General features: G+C 44.6%; 2 protein-coding genes across 2 annotated transcripts in view; one reads left to right on the forward strand and one right to left on the reverse strand.

Annotated features, from left to right (window-relative positions):
- The window catches only part of LOC117019087 (aldo-keto reductase family 1 member C15-like), a 53,790-nt gene extending 45,308 nt beyond the window's left edge, over positions 1-8,482 (reverse strand). The window contains exon 1 of the mRNA XM_033100499.1: positions 8,262-8,482. The gene's annotated coding sequence lies outside the window, so the exon portion shown is untranslated. The remainder of the gene's footprint in view (positions 1-8,261) is intronic.
- Positions 8,483-11,355: 2,873 nt separating this feature from the next.
- On the forward strand, positions 11,356-11,838 carry UCN3 (urocortin 3). Its single transcript, XM_033100498.1, has one exon. It carries the CDS (start codon positions 11,356-11,358, stop codon positions 11,836-11,838), a length of 483 nt encoding a protein of 160 aa, XP_032956389.1.
- The last annotated feature ends 1,214 nt before the right edge of the window (positions 11,839-13,052 follow it).

Here is a 13,052-nt window from a genome sequence, read left to right on the forward strand (position 1 = left end):
GTAATCCGACTCCCTACACTTGTCTTTTTGAATAAATATCTAATAATCTCTCATTTTTATTTCATTTCGATCATATTATCTTCAATTATAGGCTCCATGTCTAAAACACTCACTCCCTCTCAAGGCAAAGTACTGTTTCCTCCGTGGAGTCAGATATGCAGCGCATCTAGCTTTGTAAAAAGTAAGACCCTCAAGAATATTCATGTTGGGAGGCTGAACTCCGACAATAACCTGTGTGTAACCCTAAGTAATTTAACACATCTGTGCCTCAGTTTCTTCTTCTGAAAAACAAGGAGACTGAATTAGATTATCAGGGCTCTCTTAGGCCAAACAGTCTATGATTCTAGAACAGATCACACGAACAAAAGCATTGAAAATACCTAAAATATCTCTCTTCAGCTATATGTGATTGATTGAAACTATATATATACATATATATATAATTTTGTTATTTCTACTTTCTTCTGGATTTTACGGATTAAAACATATACCTCACAGGTCATCATTGCTCCTAGGAGTTAGATTTCTGTGAGTCTCTGGTCACGTTTTCATCAACTGATCAATACAACACCTTATCCTATTATCTAGAGCTTTTCTCTCCTCTCTTAATGTGGACACCAGAATTTAAACATCTGTAATAGTGAAACTTTACAAATAAAAGTATCATATCTATTGAGGCTCTATTGAGGATACCTTCCCAAGTATAAATATCCATTTTGATCTTTAGAGTGCAGTTCTGGGTCCATCTTTCAGATGGAAAACTGAAATCCTACTGTGTGTCTTCACTCATTGTAGAAGTAAGTTTATACTCTCAGGACTGTAGGTTTCCAATATGTTTCCAATATGTAGTAAGCACATAGTAATGAGTCCTGCCCCACTGGTGCTACCACAAATGTTCTTTTTAAAGGCTAAGGATTAGGATAGTTTTAAAAAGATCCTACTTCTACAACAAAGAATTTTCTTCATATTATTTGCTCTCTACTGTCCGAGGAATCAATATTCTTTGTATGGATTACAGTACATGTTCTTTACCCCAGTTACAATAAGGAAATTAATTGCTCTGCAACCAAATGGGATTCTAAGGAAATGAGGGAGAGAGTTTACTGAGCAAAGGTCTTGCTTCCACACATCTATGTAATACGTGTATATTTAGAGGGATATTATTTTGATGTATTAAAGTCTTTTTTTCCCCTCATGACAGCACATTGTTCTTTCCCCATCTCCCATTTAATCAGTTTGGCTAGCCTCTTGTCAGTTACTTAAGGGCGGGATGGGACAGGCATATAAATGAAAAGTCTTCTTGGCTTTGGTTTCCAGAGACCCAAGCATAAGAGAGAATAGAGGGGACATTTTGGCATTAAAAAACAACAACCATAAAGAGTCAAAGTAAGGGTCTCCCCTACAAAAATTTCTCAGATTAAAAGTAGGTGGTGCGTGGGAGGGAAATGGGATACAAAAGGGAAGGGGAAGAGAATAGAAAGGTTAGTGGGGCCCAACAAGAAAAAGAGACGGCATGGCAAAGAGTCACAAGGAGTCCAGACGCAATTTAGGTAGGCACCCTCGTCTCCTGCGCCCAGGACGCAGCTAGCTGTCTTTCCCAGCTCCCATCTCCTGGCTGGTAGGAACCACATTCCAATTTAATGTAGGCTTAACTTAACCATTTTAACCTGATCTTAAACATTATTCCTGGGCATATCCCCAATTCTTGAACATGTATCTTGACCTTTATCTATGACTACTTTTTAAAAAGATTTGGAGAAAAGAAATTACTGATTAAAAGGATAAATAAACTTTTTAGAGATTCTTGATGAATTCATTTCAGAAAATTTTTATGGTACCACCTGCAGTGTCTGAAAGGTGTTCAGCCTCATTAATACAAAGAAAATCAAATTAAAACAAAAGAGAAAACATTTTTATAACTTTAATTTTCAAAGGTGGCAAGGGTATGGAGAGATAGGTTCTCTCACACTGTGACATTATTGACTGAAGTTAATGGACCTTTTATTTCAGTTGCCAAGAAGGAAGGGAGGGATTTACATCCCGTTAAGCACCTTTCTTAGGCTAGGTACTGGGCTAGGTGATAAGAAACACTACCTCACTTAATTCTCACAACAACCTAACATGGCGTGTATGATTATCCTCACTTTTGTTGATGAAGAATCTGAGGCCCGAAACTCGAAAACACTGGCCAAAGATCATCCACATTAAAATCTAGCAGAGCCAGTTTGTAAAATCAGACGCGTCTGATTTCAAAGTGCAAGGTCTTTTCATGGCACAGTTTTGACTTTCCCAATAGGACATTATTTAATCTAGAACAACACTGTCCAGTAGAAATATAATGTGACAACGTTATATGTAATTCTAACTTGTTCAATCGCCAAATTTTTTAAAAGTAAAAAGAAATAAGTCAAATCCATTTGAATAATGTATTTTTACTTAACCCAGTATATCCAAAATACTATCGTTTCAACATAGAAGGATTTTAAAAATGATTAATGAGAAATTTACATTGTTTTGTATTGAGTCTTTGAAACCAAGTGTGTCACACTCAGAACCATCTCAATTTAGATTGATCACGTTTCAAGTGCTTGATAACCACATGTGCCTAGTTGCCACCACACAGGACAGAGAGAGCTACATCAGAGCAAACTTTTCTTAGAAAAGTTGTGATAAGGAATTCTCGTTATACAAGCCCAGGGGAGTTGACTAGATAGCCCAGCCTTCCAAATCATGGAGGAAGAAAGTTCTACCATTCCAAACCAAATGTCTTAATTTCACCAATCCATTATTCAGTTTTTACAAGGAGCCAATTTTGCATTCAAGGCATTTTAAAATTTTCATTTCCACATTGATTTATCTCAGGGAGGTTGTGCCCCTGTAGAGTGCTGTTTGCAGGGGTCTCAGTTCTAACAACTAACCTACACAGGCACAAGGTCCTCTCCTCTGATCCCAGGTGGATGTTAAAACCAATGTCCCTAAAACCAGGAGCAGTAATCTTCCCCCATGAGTTGATGTGCTTCTAACTTTGATTTTTAGTTCCCTCATGTCCTGGCAGTGGAGGATACTCTCCACCTCCTTTTTCCTTGCAAATTCAGAAATGCATTTAAAAATGATGTATTTTTATCCAGAATTTCTATGTGCTCATGGTTGGAGGGTTTAGATGATCGCATTCTGTTATTTTGCCCAAATCAGAAGTTCTTATATCTCTTCTGTTCTTTCTATTGTACTAGGAGAGAAGCAGAAAGATAAAGGGAACTTGGTGTTACAAAAGAAAAATCTTCGATCATAGCTTCTGATTTCCTGTTTTCATTCATTCATTCATTCATTCATTCATCACATACAATTGACCTTCATTATTCACAGATTCCCTAATACAATTATACAACTTGCTTACTGTATTGTATATATAATATTGTAACGTATTACAATATTATATATATATGTATATACATTATATATACATTTATATGTATATATAAATTTTCTGTAAATAATGATGTTTTAGATTCTTCTCCTGGGGCGAGCCAATTCTTAGAGACAGCACAGGGCCCAGCCAGGAGCAATCTATCTGCAGACTAATCAATCTGGAGCCAGCCCTCCTCTATCTGGTCCATGCACCTCAGGAGGCAATATTCTTCTGCGTTAATCATCCCAAGGCCAGCTGCCTGGCCACTAGGGACCACTCTTAGAGCCCAAACCAGCTGAAATTATTCAAACTAGCCAGTCCTAAGCTCTTTACCCTGCTTTGCTGTGCCTTTCCTGCAGAAACCCCAGTGAAACTGTGACTGAGGCTCTCCCTGGGGCGGGTGTCTGCCTCCGGACCAGCCTGGGGCTTCCCCACGTGGCCCTGTGTGGTGGGCAGGCCTCCTGTCTCCAGCACCATGAGTGTAATAAACCATTATTTCCTGAGCCCCTCCTCTGTCTCCTTTTGTGTCTGCACCTGACTGGCCATCTCACGAAAGAAAGCAAAACACTTTTTACAGTTTATCTGTAACTCCAAAATTAATACTTGCGACACTTTCACCGTCATTGAGGGACATGCGTACATACAGAGTGGTGAAAATTTTGAGTCACCCAACACATTTACTGTGTTTTGCATTTTTGTGCTTTTTGTTGGTGATTTCACTGTTGAAAGTGGCCCCTGAAGTGCCGTGTATTGTTCCTAAGTGCAAGAAAGCTGTGATGTGCCCTATGAAGAAAATATGTGTGTTAGATGAGCTTCATTCAAGCATGAGTTACAGAGCTGTCAGCCATGAGTTCAATGTTAACGAGTCAATAATATATATTAAGTTTTCTTTAAACAGAATCACACATAAAATAACGTAGTGAGCAGTTGTTGAAAATGTGACCAGAGACTCACAGAAACCTAATTCCTAGGAGCAATGATGTAGTATTTGCTAATTCACTGTTCACGAAACTGTACAGACCACAACTGCCTTGAATACGGAGAATCCACTTCACTTACTGAGTCTCTATTAATGTTCAGCCACTGTGTAAGTTGTACCTGTCCCTGGGGATTCAGGGCTAGAAAAATCTCAGCCTCAGGCTGCTTGCAGACAAACAGACAAATATAGGAATAGACCATAGCCAGTTCCAAAGCCTAAGCTTGCCAAGAGAAATGGATTCAAATTCACAGCAGATCAGAAATACTGGTTTTATTTTTATTGATTGATTGAGCATTGTACCTGATTAACCTGCAGGCGCGTACATAGAGCCTCCAAAACACAGTGGTAGGGGAGGCAGCTAGAAGAGACGGAGTGGTAAAGGTGAGTTTATTGCACTTGGAAGAACTGTTGTCACTTTGGCCTCCGTTACTCCTGACTTTGTGTCTCCATGGAGAACGGTGGAGAACTCACAAACCTGGACCTCTGTCTGGCAACATGCCCAGTCTGTTGCATGTGTAGGAGTTTTAAAAAGAGTTTACATTTTTTTTGTCACTAGAGAAAACATGTCCTCTGAGTGGATCTGTTAGTAGTGATCATTTTATCTACACATCAAGTAAATAGAGCACTGTGATTGCGCCCAAGTTTGGGAAGGTGGCAGTGGGACAGACATGCAAGGCTATCCAAGAAGGCACATGTCCTCCCCTATCCTGGAGGGAAACAGAAAGCTTTTGATTCTTTTTCTTGTGGCCCTGATGGAGACAGCTGCCTCTCACCCGTGGCCCCTAGGAGCTTTGCTCTGTGAATCAATCAGCCACTGAAAGTCCATTAGAGAGGACCGTAAAAGATCTGATGACTCATCAGTGCACCTGGGCATGGCGACATGCTGGAACTTTCCCTACCTGTTTCCATGGCTGCTGGTTTCAAGGTGGATGCAAAGTCCCGTGTAAACAATTTCTGATAGGTCTGGAGAGGAAGTGTTGGACAGCCTCTATCAGAAAGGACTGGACACGGCTGTAGTGTAATGGGGACGCTATTACTGCAGAACTACTAAGTGTTAGTCATAACATGGCAGGAGAAACATGAGCCAAAAGAAGGGACTCCCCCACCCGACAGACCAGAACAATTTCCCCTGGTTACTCGTGGGCTCTGCTCATTTTTTTGTGGGATGCAGCGAAAGCAGTGCTTAGAGGGAAAAGTGTAGTTTTAAATGATTATATTATAAGCTGATAGAGGAAAACCTGAAAATGAAGAATTAGTCAATCCTGCAGAATACAGAAAAGGAAAAACAGGAATAAACAGAAAAAAACAAAACGGGGCAAATAGAAAGCACAATGTAATAGGGCAGAAAATAATGCAAATACATCACTAATCACTATTAGTATAAATGTGTCAAAGGCCTTCTTAAAACAGAGATTATTAGATTAGATTTTTCAAATTTAAATATATACCATTTACAAAAGAATTTTGACACAGAAAAGACTGGAAAAACTCACCAAGCCAACGTTAACCAACGGAAAACTGAAATAGCTATTTTGACATCAGGTAAATCAGACTGTAAGACACAAAGTGTTATTTGGCATCAAGGGGTTTACAGTGCATGACTGTCCCATTGCCACCTTCCCACTTGGGCGCAATCACAGTGCTCTGTTTACTTGCTGTGTAGATAAAATGATCACTACCAACAGATCCACTCAGAGGACACAAGTTTTCTCTAGTGACCAAAAAAATGGAAACTCTTTAAAACTTCTACAAAAGCAACAAATGAGGTAAAGGACCATTTGTATGCACCCAGCACTCCAAACATATGATGCGAAAATGGACAGACTTAAGGAAATTTACAAACCCACAAACACAGTGGGAAATTCATACACACTCTTCAACAGCCAAGGAGTCAAGTAAACTAAAAACCAGTAAGAGAAAACAAGGGGAGAATTGAAAAATAAGGACAATAATAATGTTCTGTGTCCAGGTAAACCTTGATCGATTTCTTACGAATACTATTTTGACATCAACCTTGTTAGAATTATAGGGAAGGTACACTAATCTATCTTTCATAAAACCAGAAACAGGAGCAGAGAATCTAAGTGACAGACCCTGCCAAACAGCCAAGCTAGCAACAGAAGTGCAAACTCTCTTTGCTGACACCAAGACAAAACCTCTTTCTTATAAATCAAGTGTTCGTACAGTTCCCTAATTCCTTTTCCTCTCTTTCTCTTTTATGGCTTAGCTCAAAGGTTGAGAAAATACGTTATATGAAAGTGCTTTGAGCACTTTGGAGAAATTAGTTTTATAAATATAAGCCATTCATTTCTGATCAGCTTTTTTCTTCCCACCCTGGCCCTCCATATTCTCTACAGAATATTTACATCCCTGAACAACCTTTCTATGCTGAATCCACAGAAGATACCAGTGGCTCACATGGCCAGAAAAAGAGCAAGCAGAGCAGAATGCTACACGCACACTTCAGTGAGGGCGAGAAGGGAAATAAACGATCGTTTACTGGAAATGACACCCTGGGAATTTTTGCTCACCAATCATCCTGTTTCTGTCCAACACCGTCTCCAACCCTCCACCAAATGCAGCTAGAAGATGTTTTGAGTTGCAAAGCAAATAGGCTACTTCTTGAGGTTTCAATCACAAGTACCTTTAGGACAGCCCCCTTCCTCACCACCCAGGTCTGTGAGGATCCTGTGGGGAATCCTGACTACTCCATGCGGAAGCTTCTGGGAGCATAGGCCAATCCCAAGGCCGACCCAAGATAGGCCAGTGGGAACCCGTGGGCCCGCCTGTCTGGAGGAGGGCATGGTGGGCTTAGCGAATAGCCCCCAACACCAAGATGCTGAGTCCTGTGGAGCTTTGGCATCGGGTGTGGGGTGGGGAGGGTGAGTAAGTTTTCTAGGAAGGTGAGAAGAGACAGGGCAGATTGGTAAGAAAAGAAGTCAGTGTTTATTGTCTCTTTCTTTTTTTCTTTTCTTTTAAAAAAAAATTTTATTGGGGGCAGTGTGTTTCTCCAGGGCCCATCAGCTCCAAGTCAAGTCGTTGTCCTTCAGTCTAGTTGTGGAGGGCGTAACTCAGCTCCAAGTCCAGTCACCATTTACAATCTAGTTGCAGGGGGCGCAGCCCACTATCCCGTGTGGGAATTGAACTGGCAACCTTGTTAAGAGCATGTGCTCTAAGCAACTGAGCTAACTAGTGCCCCTATTGTCTCTGTCTAAATCCCATACTCTAGGGCAGTGGTTCCCAACTGGGGCAATTTTTGTACCCAGGGCACATATCTGAAGACGTTTTTCGTTGTCACAGCTGGGCAGAGGAGGATGTGCTACTGGCATCTAATAGGTAGAGGGATGCTGCTAAACAGCCTACAATGCTCAGGACAGCCCCCCACAGCTGTATCTGGCCTCAAATGTCAACAGTGCTGAGGTTGAGAAACCCCCCCCCCCGGGAATACCAATGGTTGGGGTTGGTATCTTCGCAGGACTGCCTCCCGGGTACTCCAGAGCTCAGAAAGGCAGCAAAGGGAGTTAAACTCATTTTTGCAATTATTACCCTCAACCTACACAAATTCCATCACTGCCTATTTATCTGAAATGGGGGGTGGGAAGGAAGCTGCCAAGGACTAGAATATATGTATGAATGAATGAATGAATGAATGAATGAATTTTGATTAGATCTCCTAGTTTCGTGTGTCCAGTAATCTCAAGAGTCCCAGCAGACAGCTCTGGAAGAAAAAGTAGGCGTGAGGTCCAATTCCTCACATCTGTGATGAAGGCTGAAACTGCAGGGGGCTTGGAGCCCCTCTTGACAAAGATCTTCCATTTGTTCCACACAACGGGTGTGAGCACTAAAGAGTTCCGATAACTCCAGAAGTCCACTTACCTCGTCATCTGGAGGAATTTCAAGGGAGAGGAGTGCCCAGGATGGGGATTGTGGTCTAGGAGGAAGGCCTGGAGAGACCATGGGTCTTGCGTGGCCCTTCAGAGGGGACGGTTAAGCCCGAGGTTCCAGGTGGATGTGAAAAGAGCTGGAGGCCCACGTGGGACCCGGATTCTCACACTGACTTTGTCACCAAGTGCCTGTGTGATCTCTGGCAAGTCACTTCTTCCATAACCTCAGTGTCCTCATCTGTGAAATAAGGGGTCACTTGGTTTAATTACATTTAAAATAAAATCCAAACCCCCTAGCCCACCTTTAGAGTACTTGCCAGTGTGCACCAGCCTCCCAAGCCCTGTGGCCTGCCTATCTCCCACCCCCCTTGCTGCCCACCAGCCCCTCTCGTTGTGTTGGTTCTCTCCATCCAAACCTCCTTTCTGTCTGAAACCCTCTGATCTCCTCTAGGGGCATAAGTCACCTGTCTTGAGTCCCCAGGACAGGGATACTCCCTTCGGTGCTGTGGCATTTGCTCTGTGTTTACATATCTTTCTAAACTGCACATGCCCTGTAAGAACATGGGCAGCAACTTATTCCTTGAATTCCTGAGGGCCTGGCCATACCTGGCACTCAGCAGGTACACCAAAGTGTTGGCAGGCTGGATGAATAAATGGGTAGAATTCAAGTGCTTTCCCATCAAAAGCTCTAGGTGCATTGTGTCTGCCCCTTCGAGAGCCCTTTGAGAAGACAGATATATTGAGCTTTCTGAGAAAACACTGCATGTCAGAACCCACAAGAATTACAAGACAACAGGTGACCTTCAAGCCTCCTTCTCTACCTTCAAAGCAGGTCCTGAGTCTAGATTTCCAAAAGGTGGGTTAGGGGGCTGGGGATGTAGGAAGGCTGAAATTAGTAAGCACTAAAATCAGTAATAAAACCCTTCAAAGAAACTGCCTCTCAGTTTAACGGTGTTTTTTCTTTTTATCAATGAAGCAAGTTGCTAGGGCAGAAGGGGAAGGGGGAGGTGGGGAGGGCTGGGAGGGAAGACCGGTGGGAGGGGTCAAGGATAGAGTGCCTGTCATCTCCATGACGCGGACAGCTGGTTCTGCTTGTATTTTAAACAAAATTGCATCCTAGGGTAGACACTACGTCTGGAATTACGACCCACCCTGTGATCTATCACTTTTATATACTCACGAGGGAGTGGAGCGGTCTCCATAGAGAGGAAACAATACAAGAAAAGGAGCCGGCGACCCCAGCAGAGACAGAAGTTCAGGGGGATGGTCCCAGGGCAGACCTCCTGGTCCTGAAGCTGTGCCTGCATCCCTGAGCATCTCCACTCCAGAGGGAAGTCCACTCTCGGTAAGATTTTGGTTGGGGACTTCTTTATGAAGAATAAATATATTTGCCCTAAATTAGGCAGGAGGTGCTGGGGACTGGACATGGGTGAGAGATGAGAGCTGGGAGACAGTGTTGAACACCACAGTGCTTGAAATAAAGAGAAATGGCCCCAAAGAGACCATGGGGAAGTTTCTTAGGGGGCAAAATGATCCTCTTTGTTGGTACAGAGACACCTGCTTTGCAAAACGTAACAGATCAGAGACAGAATGGGTTCTTACAAATCCATTTTTCTAAACAGAATTCACTTGTAAATGTGAAAAGCTGCCCTCAGTAATAGTTTACAAATGGGGACAGGGGCTGGGGGAGGAAGGGAGGGACAGAGATAGAAACTACAGGAGGTTCCCCACCGCCTGCAGGAGCAGGAGGATGCCTGCATTTATGGGTTTCATATGCCAGCATCTCTTACCTTTTCATCTCCCTTCATTCTGTCAATATACCTGTGAGGCAGGTAATGCCTCCTTTTTAGGACATGGCCACTGAGAGGTTAAGAGATTCACCCAAGGCAATGAGGGAAGTTTCAAACCCAGGTCTTCTGCCCTCAAAGCCCAGAGTCCTTTGCCCCTTGCTACACTAGCGGAAGGAGACAGATATCTGCAATGATGAGGTACCGCCAGTGAAGTGGAGGGATCATAAAGATGGATATTTGATACCCAAATTTCTGAGAAATCCTCTTTGCAATTTTTTCCTCAAACATAGCAATCTAGCAAACACACACACACACACACACACACACACACACACACACACCCCACTTCTGAGAATGGATTAAATAATACAGCAGTAATATGAACACTGCCAATGACCAGTGTTACCGTAACATGTCAACTTTTCCTGGTGTTCCTCCCTCCTCAGGGGAAGAGCCCTTCGGTTATAAACCCTCCCTGCTCACTTTGACGGTGATTTCCTTACAGGTGTGTATGTGTGCATGTGTGTGTCACACAAACACTTCCACGAGCCTGCAAAAAGAAAACAGATCACTCTTACACTCATTACTATTCCTTTTGAAATGCTTAAATGTCCCCTAGATTCTGTAGCCGCTGCTTTATAAAATTCTTCATTTTTTAAATTCAACTTCTTCCCAGTGTTTGCAGACAAACTGAGTAAATGGGGACTAACTGCCTTCTCCAGCCTGGGCAAAGCTGTGGAATTGCCACCCCCCACACACACTCTCCCACCCACTGCCCCACCCTCCCCCTCCCCCCACGTAGGTACTCTGAATTTCCAGCTAGCCCAGGTTCCTAGGACGAGAATCTGTCACAGTTCTCAGAAGTAAATGAGTATCTTTAAAGCATCCAGAGAAGGTACTGCTGTAAACACCCTAAAGAATGGTTGAGTTTCAGGAATCCAAATGGGAAAAGTATAGACATAGAGCCTTACCCAACAGGTAACAGGGAGACATAAACACTTGTGCTGTTTCACTAGAGGTGACAGCCAAAGTTCCCAAAGAATGGAAAAGGGGAAACTTGCTTAGGAATTAGACTTTAGTGAGGAGCAAAGGACGTCTTTTCTTTGTAGAGTTTCTTTCCTTTCACCTTGCAAACCCTGCAAAGGCCCAGATGCTGTTGCAGGTCCCAAGACCACACTTTGAGAAGCACTGTCGTAGAACATAAACAAAGCCCTGCAGGATTTGAACCCGTGTCCTTCTGAGCCCTGAGCCCCGACACACCCCTTCCCACTTCCCTCCTTTCCCGCACAGGGAGAGATGCTGGTGCCAGCCCACTTCCTGCTGCTGCTGCTGCTGCTTCTAGGGGCCCCCAGGCTGGGCCTCGCCCATAAGTTGGACAAAGCGGAGTCCATCTTCCGCTGCATCAACATGGCCCTGTCTGAGGCTAAGAACAGCCAGCTGGAGGATGCACCCCTGCTGAGCAAGAGAGGGTTCCCCTACCTGCCCAGCCAAGACCTGTCCTCAGGAGAGGACGAGGAAGAGGTCAAGAACAAAAGGACCCTCCCTGGGGGTGGCAGTGAAGCTGGAAGGCCCCGGTACAAGTACCTGCCCCCAGCGCAGCTCAGGCGGAGGCTGTCCCAGGACAAGACCAAGAGTGACCGGCGCTCCAAGCTCACTCTGTCCCTTGACGTCCCCACCAACATCATGAACATCCTCTTCAACATCGCCAAGGCCAAGAACTTGCGAGCCAAGGCAGCGGCCAACGCCCACCTGATGGCACAGATTGGGCGGAAGAAGTAGAAGCGAGGCCGGCAGGAGGGCAGCCCCTCACGGACACGGACGACAGAGGTCAGGGTGGAGGGTGAGGCTGTGCCCACCCGACCAGTTTGTATTCTGTGGACAGTCCAGTGTTACAGGCTGCTTCACTGCTAATCCCTCGGATCCTTTCCTGCCTCCAGCCCAGCTTTCGCGTCTTCTGAACATAGACACAGACATGCAGTATTGTCCCACCTTCACCGCTCCCAGGCCATTAATGTCTCTCCCTGTGCTCTGTGTCTCCTTTCTCCTTCCCCACACGCCTCCCTGAGGCCCGCATGCCTAAGAGGGAGTTCGGGGCTCCTGTCCTGTATGCACACCAGCCCCAGCCAAGGCTGGGAAGCGAGCGGACGCACTGCTTACCATCCTACCACCCGGTCCCTTCCCTACCCTCTCACCCCCATTAAAACCAGTGGCTTCTTGAACCCCTGGCTCGTCTCAGTTTCTCTTCCTTCAGCCAGCTGCCTCCAAACCTCTGGACAGGCATAAGAGGGAGGGTACATGTGAGTTGATTCCCCATCTCTCCCAGGACATGAATGGTTCTTGGATGTCTTAGAGGGAGTAAAGAGCCTGGGAAAGTCCAAGCTGGCAGGACTCTCAGCCATCTTTCAATCTAGAGCCATCTCTATGGCCTGGTCCCACGCAAGGGGCACATCCAGGGGTCTGCTGCCAGGATGGTACCTGGGCTAGACAGGAGAGGGAATTTTCCGTTATCCCTCTTGGTACACCTCGCGTCCTCCATGGCCTTTAACTGGTGCCCACTGAACCCACAGTAACTGCCCAGCACGAAGCTGGGCAGCCGGGAGGCACTGATACGTGAGGCAAGTCCATGAGTCAACACCTACGTGAGTAGACAAAACCAAAATCCGAAAAGAAGCAAATTCTGCCAGGGTATATATAAGTGAGGAAGTGCAAAGTGATAGCAATTAGTGTGTAAAGAATATAGGAGTTCAGAGACAGAGGGTTTCCCATGAGTAAAATCCACAAACAATGGATATCAGCAAGAACTCTGACGGCCTCTGGCAGCAAAGCCTGAAGGCCAGATTCCCAGAGAGGGGCTGTGGTTCCACTCCTGCATGGTGGTAAGTCATAAATCTGTAACATGGACTTCCGCATGGTAAAATAACCAAAAGACACACACACCAGCAGCTAACGCTGCCACCAGCAGCAGCCGCAAAGTCAAAACACAAATGAAAAAC

The sequence above is a fragment of the Rhinolophus ferrumequinum genome (genome assembly GCF_004115265.2).
Source record: "Rhinolophus ferrumequinum isolate MPI-CBG mRhiFer1 chromosome 5 unlocalized genomic scaffold, mRhiFer1_v1.p scaffold_110_arrow_ctg1, whole genome shotgun sequence".
NCBI lineage: Eukaryota > Metazoa > Chordata > Mammalia > Chiroptera > Rhinolophidae > Rhinolophus > Rhinolophus ferrumequinum.

Bases quoted from the DNA above. Each gene is read 5' to 3' on its own strand.
- UCN3 (XM_033100498.1), top strand. From the start codon at position 11,356: ATGCTGGTGCCAGCCCACTTCCTGCTGCTGCTGCTGCTGCTTCTAGGG.